The sequence below is a fragment of the Grampus griseus genome (assembly GCF_964374135.1).
Source record: "Grampus griseus genome assembly, chromosome: 12".
NCBI lineage: Eukaryota > Metazoa > Chordata > Mammalia > Artiodactyla > Delphinidae > Grampus > Grampus griseus.
This window is the reverse complement of record NC_139006.1, coordinates 1,022,634-1,040,819: the sequence shown is the minus strand read 5'-3', so window position 1 is coordinate 1,040,819 and position 18,186 is coordinate 1,022,634. Positions and strand designations below refer to the sequence as shown.

The 18,186-nt window shown below is 61.8% G+C and overlaps 1 protein-coding gene across 1 annotated transcript; it reads left to right on the top strand.

The window, feature by feature from the left end:
• Window positions 1–638: 638 nt before the first annotated feature.
• On the top strand, window positions 639–12,076 carry MMP17 (matrix metallopeptidase 17). The gene is made up of 9 exons (XM_082667681.1): window positions 639–693; window positions 1,508–1,637; window positions 2,134–2,417; window positions 3,345–3,521; window positions 5,393–5,492; window positions 7,150–7,232; window positions 7,331–7,483; window positions 10,326–10,583; window positions 11,319–12,076. Exons 1-9 carry the CDS (start codon window positions 654–656, stop codon window positions 11,630–11,632), a joined length of 1,539 nt encoding a protein of 512 aa, XP_082523807.1. The 5' UTR covers window positions 639–653; the 3' UTR covers window positions 11,633–12,076.
• Window positions 12,077–18,186: the final 6,110 nt, after the last annotated feature.

Here is an 18,186-nt window from a genome sequence, read left to right as displayed (position 1 = left end):
CAGAGGGGGTGTGACTTGCCTCAGTTGCACAGTGAGGAGGGGGCTGGGTGGGATTTGCACCCAGGCAGCCTCGCTCCTGAGTCTGGGCTCTTAACTACTGTGCACATGCAGCTCATAACCAGATTCCTAAAACCAGATTCTGAGCCCATTGCCCTTCTCAGCACGGGTTTCAGACCTTGGGTCCTAAACTGCTGCCTCACAAGCCAGCTCCGGGCCTGAATTGGGCGCTCACGATGTTAAATAACCTTTTAAAAATCTCACTTCCGGAAGTGTCCCCTGGGCATTTTGCTGCCTCAGGAGGAGTGAGGTGGGGCAGGCTGCCATGAGCAGTCGCACAGGTTGTGCACTGCTCAAACCCACCCATCTAAGGGGCATCAAGTTTATTAAGACACTTAGGCAAGGAAGGAGCATGAGACGCCCTGTGGGCTACTGGGCAGGGGCTGGAGTGTTGATCAGGGCTAGGAGAGGCCTGCCCCTCCCCGCAGTGATGGCCCCAGGCAGGTGGCTCTTCTGTGGGGCTGAGCTCCCCCTCCACCCCTCACTGTACTCTCTGCCCGCAGGAGTGGCTGAGCAGGTTCGGCTACCTGCCCCCAGCAGACCCCGACACAGGGCAGCTGCAGACGCCAGAGGAGCTGTCCAAGGCCATCGTGGCCATGCAGCAGTTCGGAGGCCTGGAGGCCACTGGCGTCCTGGGTCAGTTCTCAGGGTGCAGTGGGAGATGGGTGAGCTGAGCCCAGTTCCTCCTAACTGCCCCCTCCAGCCTGCCCTGCTCTCCTGGGATGGAGGGAGGATTCCCGCCGCATGGGATCCCTCCGTCATCCCCTCCCCGTCCCCGGCCGTGGGCACAGCAGGGGGTGAGTGTGTACCAGCCGCACCCAGACCCCCTTTCCACACTTTCAGTGGGGTCTCAAACTCCATGCCACGGGCCAGGCAGGCCAGCTGTCGGAGTGGGGTCTGGCCACCCATGCCCCAGTTGAGTCGCCCCATTGGGGTGCTAGGCCTGTGCTGTTGAAACTGCCCGCTTTCCAAGAGAAACCAGAAATCTGGGGGGGTTATGTGAGCACCCCACTTTTTACATTTTGGCCACAAATTCCAATTTTGTAAAGACTTTTCGAAGGGCCAGCTGATCAAAACATGTCTGTCCCCGGGCCTCTCGGGAGTAGACACGTGTGTCACACACAGACCCGGTCGGGTGTGTGTCCCGTGAGATGCAGGGAATGTTGGCCGACGGTCCGAGTTGGGACCGTGCCCCCTCCGACTGCTCAGATCCCTGCCGTACGTCAGTGAATGCTTTGAAAGCCCCCACTCCTGGCCTGTGGACGCACCCCTGGCAGGGGGGCCCGACATAGCTGGAGGCCTGGACCTTGTCCCCCCAGACCTGGTGCAGAGCGAGGGGCCGGGACTGGAGCTTGGGGCCAGCTCTCGGGGAGCTGCTGGGAATCCCCGGTTGGGGGTGCGCGTGCGCTGGGCCTGGCTCCTGACCCCCGCCCGCCCGCCCGCCCTGCAGATGAGGCCACCCTGGCACTGATGAGAACCCCGCGCTGTTCCCTCCCTGACCTCCCAGCCGCAGCCCCGGCTCGAAGGACGCGCCAGGCTCCGGCCCCGACCAAGTGGAGGAAGAGGAACCTGTCATGGAGGTGGGCAGGCGGGGCTCCACCGGGCCTGGCCTTTCCGGGGGTCTGGGCGTCGGCCAAAATGAGCACACACAGACCGGGGCTTAAGAGACAGGAATTTATCCTCTCGGTTCTGGAGGCCAGAAACCCGAGGTCCAGGGGCCACAGGTCCCTTGGAGGCTGTGAGGGAGAATCCGGCCCCGCCCCTGTCTGGGTGCCGCCAGCAGCCCTGGGCCCGTGGCTCTGATCCTTGCTTCCGTCTTCACGTGTCCTCCTTCTGCGTCTGTGTCCCCTTCTGTCTGTTGTGAGGACACTCACTGGTTTTAGGGGCCACCCTATTCCAGGATGAGCTCATCTCCATCCCCGCCCCAGTTATGTCTGCAAACCCCATTTCCAAATAAGGGCCCCGGTGCCCCCCACCGACCCGGGGCAAGCTGTTCCAGGGAGCGCACTCCAGCCTGGGGTGGGGGCACTGGGCCTGTCCCTGTGACCGACCCAGCTCTGACCCCGCCTGCCCCAGGGTCCGCACGTTCCCGCGGGACTCGCCCCTGGGCCGCGACACGGTGCGCGCGCTCATGCACTACGCGCTCAAAGTCTGGAGCGACCTCACGCCCCTGAACTTCCACGAGGTGGCCGGCAGTGCTGCCGACATCCAGATCGACTTCTCCACAGCTGACCACAACGACCGCTACCCCTTCGACGGCCCCGGCGGCGCGGTGGCCCACGCCTTCCTCCCGGGCGACCACCACACCGCAGGGGACACCCACTTTGACGATGACGAGGCCTGGACGTTCCGCTCCTCAGGTGCATCCGGGTTGGGGTGGCCCCGGGGACGCCGCATGACCCCCAGCCCCTGACAGAGCCCACGATGGTGTAGGGAGCCACACCAGCCCCCCAGGAAGAGGAAACCGCCACGCGTCCCCTGCCTAAAGCCGTGGGCACCTGTCCAGCTCAGGACAGCTCTGCCTCCAGCCGTCTCTGCACGGGCAACCCACCTGGCGGGCCCGGGCTGGGCTCGCAGGCCTGGGACGTGACTCCGTGAGCCAGGCTTATCCTCCCCCTGGTCCAGCTCCCAAGCGGGAGTGCAAGCTTGGAAGGCCTCCGAGGCCTCGGCACGCCATCACTTCTAAGTCCCATTGGCCAAAGGAGTCACGGGCCCCTAGCTGCAAGGCGGGACGAGGGGCAGAGCCGCGGGGCACAGGCTGCAGGTGCGGGCGGGGGAGACGGGGGCCTCGTGGCGTGAGTCTATATCCCAGGCTGGGGAGCCCATCCCAGCTGGAGGAGCCAGAAGTGGCCCCGTAGAACCTGTGGGTTTTATGCCTCGATGGGAGCCCAGGCCCGTCCTGTGGGGCCTGGAGCATCTATTCAGTGCTGTGGGGTTGAGGGAGCTTACAGTGACCCCTGTAACTTGGGATCCTGACGGCCAGCAAGGCCTGAAATATTTACCACGTGGCCCGTACAGAATAGTTTGCCAACTTTACTGTGAGGGGCACGTGGGAGGTGAGGGGGACCAAGAGACCCCCGGGGCCCGAGAGGCCCCTGTGAACTCCACAGGGCCTCCTAGGGAGCAGACAAGCCCTGAGTGACTCCATAGGACCCGTCTGTCAGGACCGGGGCCTCCTCTGTAACCAGCTTGGCGGACTCATCTCACCTCACCCCACGGGTCCCATCCCCGTGGCCCAGCAGGAGCTGGTGGTGCCTCCCTGGGCTCACTGGCTCCTGTGTCCCCAGATGCCCACGGCATGGACCTGTTCGCAGTGGCTGTCCACGAGTTTGGCCACGCCATCGGGCTGAGCCACGTGGCGGCCACACGCTCCATCATGCAGCCGTACTACCAGGGCCCGGTGGGTGACCCGCTGCGCTACGGGCTCCCCTATGAGGACAGGGTACGCGTCTGGCAGCTGTACGGTGAGTCCCCCCCAGAGCCATCACGGGTCGCCCGGGGATGGGGACAGCGATGCCGGGGACCCCAGAGCACAGAGCCCCACGACAGAAATGCCAGGGACCCCAGAGCACAGAGCCCCACGGCAGAAATGCCGGGGACCCCCGAGCACAGAGCCCCACGGCAGAAATGCCGGGGACCCCCGAGCACAGAGCCCCACGGCAGAAATGCCGGGGACCCCCGAGCACAGAGCCCCACGGCAGAAATGCCGGGGACCCCAGAGCACAGAGCCCCACGGCAGAAATGCCGGGGACCCCAGAGCACAGAGCCCCACGGCAGAAATGCCGGGGACCCCAGAGCACAGAGCCCCACGGCAGAAATGCCGGAGACCACAGAGCACAGAGCCCCACGGCAGAAATGCTGGAGACCACAGAGCACAGAGCCCCATGGCAGAAATGCCGGGGACCCCAGAGCACAGAGCCCCACGAGAGGGCTGGTTCTGTCTTGTCTGCTGCGCGCTCGGCACCTGGGGCCGCCTGGTACACGCTGGCTGCCCCGCGGTGTGTGTGGAATGAATAAGCAGGTGAGTTGTGTCGCCAGGGGTCCCTAGGACCTGGGGCCCCCGCTGCCTTCTCCACGGAGCTCATCTCAGAGCCCCGGGCAAGATCCCACGTCCAATCCCCAGACGGTTTCAGGTTGTGACAGCTGACGTTGATGGTGACCCAGGGCCCATGCAAAGCACCTACATGTATTAAGTCATCCAGTCTTTACAACCTGTGAAGTAGGTACCACATCCCCACTGAGAGACGGGAGCGCTGAGCCAGGACTGACCCAGGGCCAGCTCCGGGCCCCCTTCCGCTGGGGACACATCAGGCAAGGTGGCAGAAGGAGGTCTGTCCTGGGAGCTGCGAGAGCAAGGTGGGGGTGATGAACCTCCCCCAGTCACCCCCCTTCTCCATGCTGGTCTCCCTAACCCCACGCCAGCCTGCCCCTACCCACAGTGGCCAGAGCAGTCCTCTTAAAGCCTGGGACCGGGTGCCTCACCTCGGAGGCCAGCCTCCCCTCATTCCGCATCGCAGCCTCTCCCCGCCGCCTGGACCGCCCCACCCCCGCGTCGCTGTTGCCCCAGCGCTTCCCACCTTCTGACATCTGTGCACGTCCTTTGTTGAAGCACAGTTTACGATTTTTACCCTTTGAAAGCATTTGGTACATTCACAATGTTGTTCAACCGCCGTTTCTCTCCACTTCCAGAACGTTCTCATCCCGCCCCCCTTTCCCCCGCCATCCCACCTCACCCATTAGCAGTCACGTCCCATCCACTCCCCAGCCCCCGGCAAACACTCGTCCCTTTTCTGTGTCTCTGGACTTGCCTCTTCTGGACGTTTCACATAAATGGAATCGTACAATGTGTGGCCTTTTGTGTCCGGCTGCTTTCACGCAGCGTGTGTTTTCCAGGGTCCTCCCCGGCGTAGCGTGCGTCAGTAATTCATTCCTTTTGACAGCCGATCATTTTATTTATCCATTCTTCCGCTGGTGGACATTTGGGTTGTTTCCACCTTTTGGCCATTATGAATAACGCTGCTGTGCACATCCATGTACAGCTTTTTGTCTGAACACCGGTTTTCTGTTATTTGGGGTCTGTGCCCAGGAGTGGAGTTGGGGGGCGGGGGTTGTAAACCCGCCCTTAAGTCAGTGGGGCACCTGCGCCTTCCGCTCACACATCCCGAGGCTCCGGCTCCAGGGACGGAGTCTCCCCTGCCCTGCTCACCGCCGCAGCCCGGCACTCGGCCCGGTCAAGACGCGGTGCCACCCACCCGATGGCCCCGGCTCCGTCCTGGCGGCTCCAGGAAGGGTGGTGGGGTCTGCAGGGCCCAATGCAGCCTCCTTGTCTCCACAGGCGTGCGGGAGTCCGTGTCCCCAACGGCACAGCCAGACGCCCCAGAGCCCGAGGAGCCGCCCCTCCTGCCGGAGCCCCCCGATGATCGCGCTAGCACCCCGTAAGCCGTGGGCCCCTTGTCTCCACTCTGCGGCCAGCACGGCCCCCAGCAGCGGCTCCGTGTCCTGAGCTCGTGGGGCTTCTGGGCCAGCTGAGCCCTGAGTGACAGTTAGTTTCTTTTCTTATGGACAGACAATGGAGGGGACCCCCTGCTCACCCCAGCCCAGACCGTGCAGAGGCCTTGACTTTCAAATGTGATTTCCTCTCACCCTTCATCCCAGTCAGTCGTCGACGGCTGCGTAACAAGCAGCCCTGCCTCGTGGCATGAAACCCCCACTATATCGTGAGGTTCGTGGGTTCTGTGGGTCAGGAACTTGGACAGGGCACGGTCGGGGGTCGAGGGTCGGCTCCACGGTGTTGGGAACACCTGCTGGGGGCTGGGATCGTCTGGGGGCATCTTGCCTCAGGTCTGGTGCCTGGGCTGGGCTGACTCGAAGGCTGGGCTCAGCTGGGCGCTATCTGTGTCCCGTGCCGGAGGCTGGATTCCTGGAGTAGCTGTCCCAAGGGAGCATCCGGAGGGCTGGCAGTGCTGGAGGCCGCGCGGCAGCTGTCCGCCTTTTAAGGCCCAGCTTGGATTCGTCTAGCCCCGTGGTGAAAGCAGTCAGAGCCTGCCTACTCTCACCCCCCCATCCCCCAGTGGAACAAGTGCCACAGAATCTGCAGGGAGGCGTCCCCGTCCACCCCCCCACCTTTGCCCTCACAGCCTGGCATGCCTCCGTGCCACCTTCACGCTCACACAAAACACTAAACACAAAAATACAAACAGAAATCTATGTATTTAGGCTTCCGTGGTTTGGTTTGTTTCGAGGTTTGGTTTTCCAGACGTGGGATGTTTTCATGCTTTTCTCACTCCGCTGTATGTGGTGAATTGCCACTGAGGTCACAGATGTTGCTGTAACTTGTGTTACTGTTGGTCTTCATTGCACTTACTTATTGAATAAGTAACACCTGCCAGCAGTGCGCGATTCCAGGGGCACAAAAAGCAACTCACAGCGAAGTCAGTCCTCGCCGGTGACCTACCAGCCCCTCCCTGGAGCAGACATTTGTGCGTGTGCGTGTCCTTCCAGAGAGATTCCACACGTGTGTAGAAAGCCCAGCGTGTAGATGTACATGCGTGAGCCCAGTGGGATGTCTCCTGTGCTGCTCCGTGCCTCAGCTCTGGCCCCAGGGCCCGTGGAGGCCTCTGTGTCTGTGAAGATGCCTGGCTCTCGGGGCTGAGCTGCACTGCGGTATGCGTGTGCCCTGCCCTGTTTCTAAGTCCTGGATCGGCGGGCATTTAAGCTCCTGACCTTTTGTCGTCACACATGACGTTGCTGTGAGTACTGTCCGTGGACAGGGCTCCAGACTCAGAATCGGGGTCCCAGCACGCACGCTCCGCGCTTCTGTAGAAAGTGCCCAGCTGGCTTCCCGACGCTTCGCTGGCAGCGTGGAGAGCGCCTGCTCGTCCAGTGCGCTCGCTCAGCGATCCGTCTCACATCCTGCACGGCGAGCGTGGGGCTGTTTCACCTGCTTTTCTCTCTTGACTAAACTGCTATGGTCGCTGGGCCTGCAGGCGGTGATGCGGGCGTGCAGGGTCCTTCGGGGATGCTTGTCCCCATGGCCTTGCCCAGCCCAGCTCCCCGGGGCAGCTCCCAGCCCGGCCCTCTCTCTGCCCCCAGGCCCGGGAAGGATGTGCCCCACAGATGCAGCGGCCACTTCGACGCGGTAGCCCAGATCCGAGGCGAGGCCTTCTTCTTCAAAGGTAACCCCCTCGGGTCCAGCGGCCGGCGGACACAGGAGCAGAGCCCACCCTGGGCCCCAGGCCGGCCACCTGCAGCCCCACCCCCTGTGTTCCCCTAGGCAAGTACTTCTGGCGGCTGACCCGGGACCGGCACCTGGTGTCGCTGCAGCCGGCACAGGTGCACCGCTTCTGGCGGGGCCTGCCGCTGCGCCTGGACAGCGTGGATGCCGTGTACGAGCGCACCAGTGACCACAAGATCGTCTTCTTCAAAGGTGGGTGCCCCCCCATCTGGGTGCCTGCCGGGCATCGCTGACCGGGGGCCGCAGCCCGCGCTCCCCAGGACCCCCAAGGCTCGCGTCCACGCAGGAGGCCAGTCCTGTGCTTTGCTCTGTGGGTCCAGAGCTCAGAGCAGAGAGGCTCACGTTCACGTGTGCACTCAACCAGTTTGTAGTTATTGAGCACCTGCTGTGTGCTCTGCACTGTGGCAGGCCTTGCAGGCACACAGTGGGCAAGACACGAAAATCCCTGCCCTCATTCTGGGCCGGGGGACACACGATAAGCACCTGCAGGTAATGAGGGAGTTAACTTCAGGTGGACCTGCGGGACCAGCATACCAGGCCGAGGGAGCTGCCAGTGCAAAGGTCCTGAGGCAGGAACAAGCTTGCTGATTGAAAGAACCTGGAAGAGGGTGATGAGGCTGGATCAGAGTGAAGGGCGACGAGGCGGGGGTGGGAAGTGCAGGTCCTCGCCAGGGGCCGCGGGAAGGAGCTGGATTTAGCCTAAGAGCAGGGGGAGACTGCTCTCCCATCTCAGTCCAGGGTGACAGGTCCACTGGAGGAGGGGTGTCATTTCACCCTCAACAGCCCTGCTCCCGGGCGGAGCTGGGGTGGTGGTTCCTGCCCTTGGGGAGCGTGCTGTCTCTTTGGGGAAAAGGCAAGGTGCCCCGCCTGCAGCAGGAGACTGAGCCCTGCCAGTTCTGTGGGCGCCTCGGGGGCTGTGAGCCTTCCTCAGTCTCACGCACTGCTGTATGTACGTGCAGCTGTGTTTTGGGGGTGCAGGGTCTGTAGCTCCCCAGAGTGAAGCCACCCTGCTGCCCTGACCCAGGCTCTCCAACCTGGCCTCCCTTGTGTGGTGCCTGGGCTCAACCCCTCCACACTCACCCTGACGCGCCCCCTGACAGTGGAATCACCGTCTCCCAGGCTGGATGTCAAGGGCCGGCCACAGTCATGGTGGGGGGGCCTGTCTGGCATCTTCTAAGTAACTTGGATTGTTTCTTAACATTTAAAAATCGGGAGGTCCCCACGAGAAACCACAGCTCCAGACTTGAAATGTGAGACAGTGTGGGCACTTGGGGCCTCTGCGCTCGCCTGGCAGCGTCCGCTGGAGCAGGTCGGGCTGCCCTGTCGACGTCACCCCACGTGTGCCCACTCATGGCCCTTCTCGTTGTGATCGACGGGGCCCTGTCTGCAGCTGTGCCGTCGTTTCCTTCAGTTGTTGCCAGTCTCTGACAGATGATCTTTTAGAAAGTATTGTTAATTGTGCTAAAACACACACACACACACACACACACACACACACTGTAAAAGTTACCGTCTTAACCATTTATAAGTGTAGAGTTCAGGGGCATTAAGTACTTTCACGCTGTGTGCACCCGTCACCACCGTCCATCTCTAAAGCTTTTTCATCTTGTAAAGTTGAAACTGTCCCCATGAAACACTAACTCCCCATCCCCCCCCAGCCCCCGGCACCCACCAGCCTGCTCTCTGTCTCCATGGACTTGCCTGCCCTGGGGACCTCATATCGCGGAAGCACACAGGACTTGTCCTTTTGCGACTGGCTTATTTCACTGAGCATCACGTCCTCAGGGTCATCCCCGGTGCGGCAGGGGTCAGAATTGCCTTCCTTTTTCAAGGCTGAGTCGTGTTCCATTGCGTGGATGGGGCACATTTTACCATCTGTCGGTGGACACTTGGCTTGCTTCCACGTCTTAGCCGTTGTGAATAAGGCTGCCGTGGACATGGGTGTACGGATAGCTCTTTGAGAACTTGCTTTCAGTTCCTTTGTGTATATACCCAGGGGTGGGGTTACTGGGTCCTGGACTATTTTTTTCTCCCACAGCAGCCGCTCCCAGTTTACATTCCCACCAGCGGTGCCCGATTCCCCCCATCCTCACCTACGCTTGCTGTTTTCGGGGGGCAGGTTTGATCGTGCCCGTCCTACTGGGTGTGAGACGGTGTCTCGTTAGGGTTTCGACATGCATTTCCCTGATGATCAGTGATGTTGAGCATCTTCTCGTGTGCTTACTGACCACTTGAATATCTTCCTTGGAGAAATGTCTATTCCAGTCCTTTGTCCAGCCAAAGATCTTTTTAATGTTTTGCTTCTTCTTCATTTGTATCTTCTGTTTTCATTTGTTTCTTTTTTCATTTGTTGTTTTGTTTGTTTCTTTGGCCGCGCCTTGCAGCTTGCAGGGTGAAAGCACAGAGTCCTAACCGCTGGACCGCCAGGGAATTCCCTCATTTGTTTGCGAAATAACAGGGTCGAGTTGTTGCTAAACCGGGCGGGAGTGGGCGACATGACAACACACACCCAAATTTGATCCCCACCCTCCTGCGGCGGAGCAGCTGAGGATGTGTTTCCAGAGCACAGAGTCAAGGACACCCAACAAGGGTCTTAATCACACCATTTCCAAAAGCTTTACGTGCGGATTTGAGGTTCTTGGTGATTCCTTCTGTGTAATCTGACAAGGCTGCACACACGCAGGTCCGGTGGGCCTTCACCCAGCGCCCTTCCTGCTTTGCCCGTGAACGTGCTCAGCCCGCCTCACAGCAGAAGTGGACAAGGCCGCGCTGAGCGAAGTGGCTTCTCGGGGTGGGAGCGGGTAGTCTTGCCCCCTGGCTGTGACGCGGCCGCCTCATCTGGCCCCGCCTCCCCAGGCTGCTGGCACGTGTGGGACCCCTGCCGGGAGCACAGCAGGCGCTCGGTGAACCCTCCTGGGACTTACGCCATGGGCACTGCGCATCGGGGTGCCCGTCTGTGGGAGGAGCAAGGGCTGGGGCCCTCGCCCGGCGGGCTGGGCGAACCCCGGCCCACGGCTCTTTCTCTCGCCCCCAGGAGACAGATACTGGGTGTTTAAGGACAATAACGTGGAGGAAGGACACCCGCGGCCCATCTCGGACTTCGGCCTCCCGCCGGGCGGCGTCGATGCTGCCTTCTCCTGGGCCCACAATGACAAGACTTATTTCTTTAAGGACCAGCTGTACTGGCGCTACGATGAGCACACACGGCGCATGGACCCTGGCCACCCCGCCCAGAGCCCCCCGTGGAGGGGCATCCCCAGCACGCTCGACGATGCCATGCGCTGGTCCGATGGTGAGCCGGACGCGGGGGGAAGGGCGACTCCGGGGCAGCCTCAGCCCCCACACCTGGGGAGCTGGGATCCAGCGGCAGATGCGTGCGTCTGCTCCGCCCCCCCCCCCCCCGGCTGCAGACACCACCGGCCCCCAGAGGGGCCCCTGGGTCGCCCCTTCTGGCTCTTGTTCACCTCTCGGGGTCCTTTCCTCACCCCCGTCACCCCTCCAGCCATAGCAGCCTTGCCTCCTGCTCTCACACACACACCTCAGGGCCTTTGCACCTGCCGTGCGTCCCCCCCCAACACTTTCCCCACCGGCTTCAGGCCTCCGCCCAAACGTCATTGCAGCGCCTCCTGGCTGCAGTGAGAAGTACAGCACCCTCCCACAGGGGCAGCTCCACCCGTACGGGAAGTTTCATTTGTTCTATTTGCAAAGCCATGTCCCCAGTACCTAGAACAGCCTGGCACATAGTAGGCCCTCACTAAATAAATAGTAGGGAAAAAGCAGAGGTCATCTCATCCATCCCCCTGCCTCCAGGCGGCTCCTTGAGCTTTCCCAGGCCTGGAATGCTCTGAGTGCCCACAGATGGGCTCCCCGTAGGCTGAGACCAAGACTCTGACTCTCACCTGAGACATTCTACGTCCGTCCTTCCTACTGGCCCCGCAGCTCTCTGTATCCCGTCCTCCTGCCGTCTACACCGAATCCCGCGTGCTGCAGCGGCCGGAGCTCAGCTGCCTGCCCTCTTCTCCCCCAGGTGCCGCCTACTTCTTCCGCGGCAAGGAGTACTGGAAGGTGCTGGATGGCGAGCTGGAGGTGGCGCCCGGGTACCCGCAGCCCACGGCCCGGGACTGGCTGGTCTGCAGAGACCCGCCCGCTGACCCCGAGGGCGCAGACGGAGAGGCAGGGGCCCACGCCCGGCCGGGGCAGCGCGACCACAGCCGCTCAGAGGACGCCTACGAGGTCTGTTCCTGCACCTCCATCGCCGCCGCAGCACCGCGGGCCGCGGGCCCACTGCTGGCCGCGCTGCTGAGCCTCCTGTGGACAGCGGCCCGGGCCCTGGCGCTGTGACATTCGGCGCTGGCCTGCGACAGGACAGAAGGGGCTGCGGTCCAGAGCCACAAAGTGCAAGGACTGATGCCCGCCCCTCCAGCGCCTGAGCCAAGCGCCCCTGCAGAGCGGACCCCGCCTTGCAGATGGGGACGGCGCCGCCAGCCCCCCAGGCCGAGGCCGCCGGGTGCAGCCCCCCCGACTCGGCAGAGGCCAGCAGAGGGCGCTGCTCCCCGGGCGCGGATGCTGGGGGAGCTCCCGCCTGGCCTGACTGCCCTCTGCCAGCTGGGGAGATTGCGTCACGGCCCGGCCGGGCTGGGGCCGGAAGCCGTCCTTTCAGCGAGCGAGTGACTGAATCCCACGGAGACTGACCGAGGAGCCAGGGGTAGGCTGGGCTGGGGGCGTTACATCGGGTCCGCAGACCCTGGCAAGAGCCGCCCGGAGGCCCACGGGCACCCCCTCCCCGTCCCCTGCCGCAGAGCCGCCCCTGGTGCTTCCGCCCGCCCGTGGGGCTTCCTCTCCTGGTCCCAGTGGGCCTGCCGGCTGCCTTGAGCAGGGCAGCCGCCTCCACGGGCGAGCCCCCAAGCTGGGGCCGTGGTGGGCTTCCCTTGTGACACGTTTCAGACAAACACGATCTCTTCCTGCTTTGTAACGGCTCAGGCTCGGCTCCCTGACGCGCTCAGGCGGTCCGAGCGTGGGCGTCCTCCGGGGCCTGTGCAGCCCTGGCCCCGGACCACCTGCACTCTGGGGTGGGGGGCCTCCAGGGAGGCCTGTGCAGTGGTCACCAACACCTTCCTGCCCAGCGCTTACTTGACGACTCCATGACCCCTGGGTCATTACACCCATTTCACAGATGGACAAACTGAGGCCCAGCTCAGGTAAACGAGCCTCCTGCCCACAGGCAGGGGTCGGGCCGGGTCAGGTGTCAGGACCTGGGGTTCTGGCATGTTCGCCCAACCCTCCCTGATGGAGGTACTGCTCCCTGATGGAGTACGTGCAGGTACTGCTCTCAGTGCGGGACGTGCAGAACAAGACAAGGTTTTGGGTGGGGCACCTGGGACGCTGTCTGCCACCCCGAATGCCCCTGAGGGCCTCCCAACAGGAAGTGCAGGGAGGTGGCTCCGTCCCATTGCTCCTTCTGCTTCTGGCTCCAAGGCCAGGATGGCAGCCACCGCTCTCCCACCCGGAGGGGCAAAGAGTGGGAGCTGTACCCCCTTCACCCGGGAGGGCGACCTTTCCCAGAAGCCCTGGCTGCCTGCCCGCTCTCACTGGCAGGGAGCTATTCATCAGTGCTTCTCCTGGGGGTGCGTGGACATGGGGGTGGGACGGTCCTTGCCCATCCCTGTCGCAGCCATAGGTAGCCCCAAAGGTAGGGTCACCTGGGTTGAGAACCTCTGGTCTAGAGGAATCAGCACCCCTCCCTGGGGCTGGAGCAGGTGAACACCTGCAGCAAAAATGGTGTCGGTTAGAAAGAGGAGAGTAGGTGATGTGAGCATCAGGCCATAAGGGGGTGCGAAGAGCCCCTGCAGGGGCCGCCTTAGAGCCGGGGTTCTCCAGGCGGGGTGCCCAGCCAGCAGCATCGACATCACCCAGAGCCGGTAGAAATGCAGATTCTTGGGCCTGGCCCTGCCTGCTGATCAGAAGGCTGGGGGTGGGGCCGGCCATGTGTTACCCTCCCCCCCTTTCTGCGAGTGTGATACACGGGGAAGTTTGTGAACAGCTGCTTTCCAGGGGGCTCCGGAAAGGCCGCCTGAGCCGGGGAATGAGCTGAAACAGCGAGGAGGAGCTGGTTGTGCAGCGATCTGAGGGAAGAGGCCGGCCGGGGGCGCGGGGGGGCCGGGGCAGGGCAGGCGCACACGTCCTGGGGTGCAATGGGCCTGCCCAGCAGAAGCCCCTGCATCCTGGAGGTTTTCCAGGAGGAGAGCGGGAAGCGCGAGGCCAGCCCACGTGGGGCGTGGGAGGCTGCTGGAAGGCACTGGCACTCGTTCCCTGCATCGTGGGAGTTACCACCACCCCCGCTCTAGGGTGAGGCCCAAACATTCGCATATTCAGGAGAGAGCTCAGGCTCCCGCAGCTGCACACCTCCACCCCTGCCTGATGCCCAGGTAGCAGAGGCAGGCTCAGGGCCCATCCTGGGATGCGTGGATGCCATGGCCAGGCAGGCAGTCTCCAGGCCAGGCCACGTCCCACATCCGTGTGTCCACCATCTGGTCCCTGGGCCCAGGAAGGGTCTCCGCCCGTCTTACCACACCAGATGGACTAAAGGTGCCTCCTGGGGGAACAGGCTACCTCTGCTCATCAAGGACGCCCCCCCCCGGGGTCCCACTTCATTCTCCAGCAGCCTGCGGGGGGGTGGGGGGGCAATCCTAGGCCCTCGTGTATTTGGGGAAACAGCTCAGATAGGGTCCCCAGGTCCCCTGGGCACACAGCTCGTGGGTCAGAGCCGGCAGTGGACCGGGTCTACAAGAACCCAGGCTCTCTCATGGTGGGTGGTGGTCTTACTCTCGTGTTAAAGCCAAAGACCATTTTATCAAACGTTCCCGCTAATTCTGTCTCACATGAAGTAAACAGTAGACACAGAAGTGGCGCCTCTCTGTGTTCAGTCCTAAAGGACAAATTAGCAGTAAAAGTAGTGGCAGCAAGAGCTGCTCCCACCAGGGGCTACGAACCAGGGGTCTGGGCACTGAACAAACCCATGGAAACACTCGGCTTGAGCCCATCTTTTTATAAATACACGTGCTTTCACATTCTGAAATAGTCTCATATATACAGAGAAGATGCAGGTCGAGTACAAGACTTTTTTTTTTTCCTTACCTAAATTATTTGGGAGCACACTGATGACCCCGGACACTTTTCTATATATTTCCTGCAAACTAGGACTTTCTCTCAAGTCTCTGTAAAATCAAGAACTAATAGGACACATCAGACCCCACTTGGTTTCTGCATTTGTCCCAGCAACATCGTTTATTGACAGGACCCAACCCAGCATCACACTCAGCTGTCCTGAGGTTTTATGCTCCCGGAGCCTTGGATGTCCCTTGACCTCCATGACCTTGGGCCTCGTGAAGGTCACAGGCTGGCTGTCCTGTAGACTGTCCCTCAATGCCAGCGGCCTCAAGTGTCCCCATGCTTCCATTCCGGTTCTGCATCTCTGGTAGTAATGTCGCAGAATGATGTTATGCTCACATACAATTTTCAGTTTTAGGTGAGTATTTAAACACCTGGAGCTTTCATGTAAAATTTTGGGTTTTCAGTCAAAAGTCTCTATTTTCACCCCAAGCTGTGCTGGCTCTACTTGGAGAAGCTGTGGTGAGCCTGCAGCCATGGTGACAGACCCAGAGAGATCCCTCAGGAGGTCAGAGGGTTCACACCACACCGGTGAGGGCACAGACCCCAGGCGAGGTCAGCCATGGAGGCCCAGGTGCTGGCTGACCTCAGCATGACTGGGCCTTGCAGGGGAACACTCATGCCTGTGTGCATGGGTGTCAAGTATACAAAACGCATCTCCACAGGGGACCCCTGGACCAGAAGGGCTCTGTTCTAGCTCCCATTTTACAGGTGGGAAAACTGAGGCTCTGGTCTTGGCTCAGGCTGTCATAACAAAAGCCACAGTGCGGGCTTGAACAGCAGTTATTTATTTCTCACAGTCCTGGAGGCTGGACGTCCAAGACCACGGTGACAGCAGTTTGGGTTCCTGGTGAGAGCCTGCTCCGGGCTTGCAGACAGCACCTTCTGGCCGTGTGTTCACATGGCAGAGAGGGCAAGTCTGGTCTCTTCTTCTTATAGGGACACTAAGCCCACCATGAGGGCCCCGTCCTCGTGACCTCCTCTCAGCTTATCACCTCCCAAGGTCTCATTTCCAAGTACCATCACGTCGGGGCTTAGAGCTTCAACATACGACCTTCGGGGGGACACAGACATTCAGCCCGTAACACGCAGGGAGAGGGGCCCCCAGCACCGCAGCTGCCCCTCGCATGGGACCGAGGCCAGACCCAGATTCCAGCCACACCTCATCCCCTCCTGCCACCTTTCCAAGGAGCAAATTATGGGAGGTTAGGAGGCTCTGGGTGACTCACCCTAAAGAATAATCATGATGGTACAGTTACTGGTACTGTTCTGCACTTCACAGACACGAGGGAGGGAATGTGCTTAGTTTCATTTTCCAGAAGAGAAAACTGCGGCTCGGAGAGGAGCAGTGACTTGCTGAAGCTCGGGCACTTGCTGGGCAGGGGAGCTGGGAGTGAACCCGTGACGGTCCTGCTCTGGGGGTCCTCCTCACAGGCTGCCGTGGCCCTCCCTGGGTGGGGAGGGGGTGTGATTATGGGACAGCAGCGCGGGTGCTCCTCGTTGGAATCCCAAGGACGGTGAGCGGGTTTTCCTCCAGGGCTCTGGGGCCAGGCCAGCGCTGGGCCGGTGTCCCTCGCGACTGTGTGCCCGTGGGCCTCCCACCCCAGCTGGGCATTGGGCCCCTGCTGGCTCTGCAGCCCCTGCCCTCTCTGAGTGGACAAAGGGTGACAGGACCCCAGTGCGTCCAGAGAAACGAGAGGAAACCAGAGCAGACGGACCCCAGCACAGCTGCCTGCTCCCCTGCCTCCCCGGGCCCTGGGCAGCTCGAGGCTGCGGCAAGCATTCCCACCTGCCCTCCCCCGTTTCTGGGTTCTCACCCGGGCTGTCGTGGGCTGGCAGCCAGGTGGTGACCAGGGCCGCGTCTTCCTCACCCGCATGGCGGTGACGCTGGCTGTCTCTGGACCTGGGCCTGGGCTTCCTTACCCGGCGGCGGCCAGTGCCAAGGGCAGGAGTCCCAGGACGCTGAGCGGAAGCCACAGGTCACTTCTGCTGGCCTCATGCCCGCCGGCCCCCAGGGAACGGGACAGACCCCACCTCTCAGTGGGTGCCAAGTGTCAGGCCACAGTCTGAGAAACCACGTGAGATCCAAGGATTTTGCTCCTCTTGGGAAACTCAGCTGGCCACGCTGCTCCCGTTCGCATGGGAGAACCGAGGGCCTGAGCCCCCCAGACCTGCTCCTCCGCAGGCGGACAGCAGGCCACCGCGTGGCTCAGGCAGAGACCTCAGCACCCTGCTGTCACCTCCCGCCCGGCTCATCAGCCCCTCTGACCCCCAGGCAAGCCACCATCCGCTCTGCCTCTTAACTGTCCTCGGCATCCGCACTGGCCACTCTCCCATCTGTTCTCCACACAGCAACCACAGGACCCGTGAAAAGCTTCATCAGACCAGATCCCTCTGGTCTCCAAACCCTCCCCTGGATCCCCTGGCCTTGGGAGTGAGTGTGAGGGCACAAAGCCAGTCCTTACCACGGCCTAGATCTGGCCCCTCGTCCCTGTCCTCCATCTCCCCTCCCGCCTTCGCTCCAGCCACCCTGACCCAGCCCCTCCCAGACCACAGCTCCTGCCTCAGGGCCTTTGCACACGCAGGTGCCTCCAGTGTCACCTTTGCAGTAGCGCCTCTCTGACCACCTCCCTGGAACCGCAAACGGCCCTCCTTCCCCATAAACGCACCCGCACCCCTTCCCTCCCTTATTCTCCATGGTACCCACTACCATCTGACCCGCTCTATAGTCAGTTTAGATACTCAGCTTGTATTTTGTCGGCTGTCTTTCCTCTCCACTGGAGTGTAAAGATTTGGCCTATTTTGTTCAATGCTGTGGTTCTGGCTTACTAAATGTTTGCTGAGTGAACAAACGAATGACAGAAATGCCGCGGGTGGACCCAGGCCCCATGCTGGCGGCTGGGCCAGGCCTTCTTCTCCCTGAGCCATCTCAGGACTCCCCTCTTCCTCCTGGCCCAGGAAGCGGCCTTTGGGAGGGCGGCCGCTCAATTTGGGTGAAAACCAGGACTGTCCGGGATGGACCTGGATGACTGGCCCCTCGTTCTAGGCCAGACCAGGAGTGCAGCGCCTGACTCGGGGGTAGACTCCCTGGGACCGAAACAAGCCCCAGTCCCAGAGCCTCTCAGTCACGACTCCCTCCTGGGGCCCGTGGTGTTTGAACCTCTCTCCGCCCAGTGTTGGTTTCAGAGGCGAGAGGTAAGCCTCTTGCGGTCAGCTATCGGGAGGCCCAGGGCTGGTGCAGCAGAGGCCGCCTGGCCGACTGCGGAGAGCACCACGAGGACCTCGAATCAGCACCAGGTGAAGACGCTAGAAGCAGCGTGACGCAGAGCAGACTCAGCAGACAGACGCCGCTCCGCAGCCTCAGGTCTCCCGGCCCTTTGTTTAGTGATAACACATGAGACATGAGTGAGTGATTCCTAAACAATGCGGCCACTCCCTGCCCGGCAGAGCCCTTGTCACAGAGACACAGGGCACAGGACGCAAAGTGCTGACCGAGCCCACAGAGGACACGGGCGGGCCCCCGAGACAGACGGCACTGCGGCACTTACTGTCAGACCCATTTCGCAGTCGCGCCCAGGACCCAACGGGTAAATGTAAGTCGGACGCTCTGCAGGGGCGGGAGTCCAGGTGGGTGCAGGCTGTGGGGAACGTGAGTAAATAGCAAGGAAAATGGGTGGTGACCGCGCGCCGTGAGCGAGGGGCGAGAGTTCTGGCAAGGACGGAGCCCC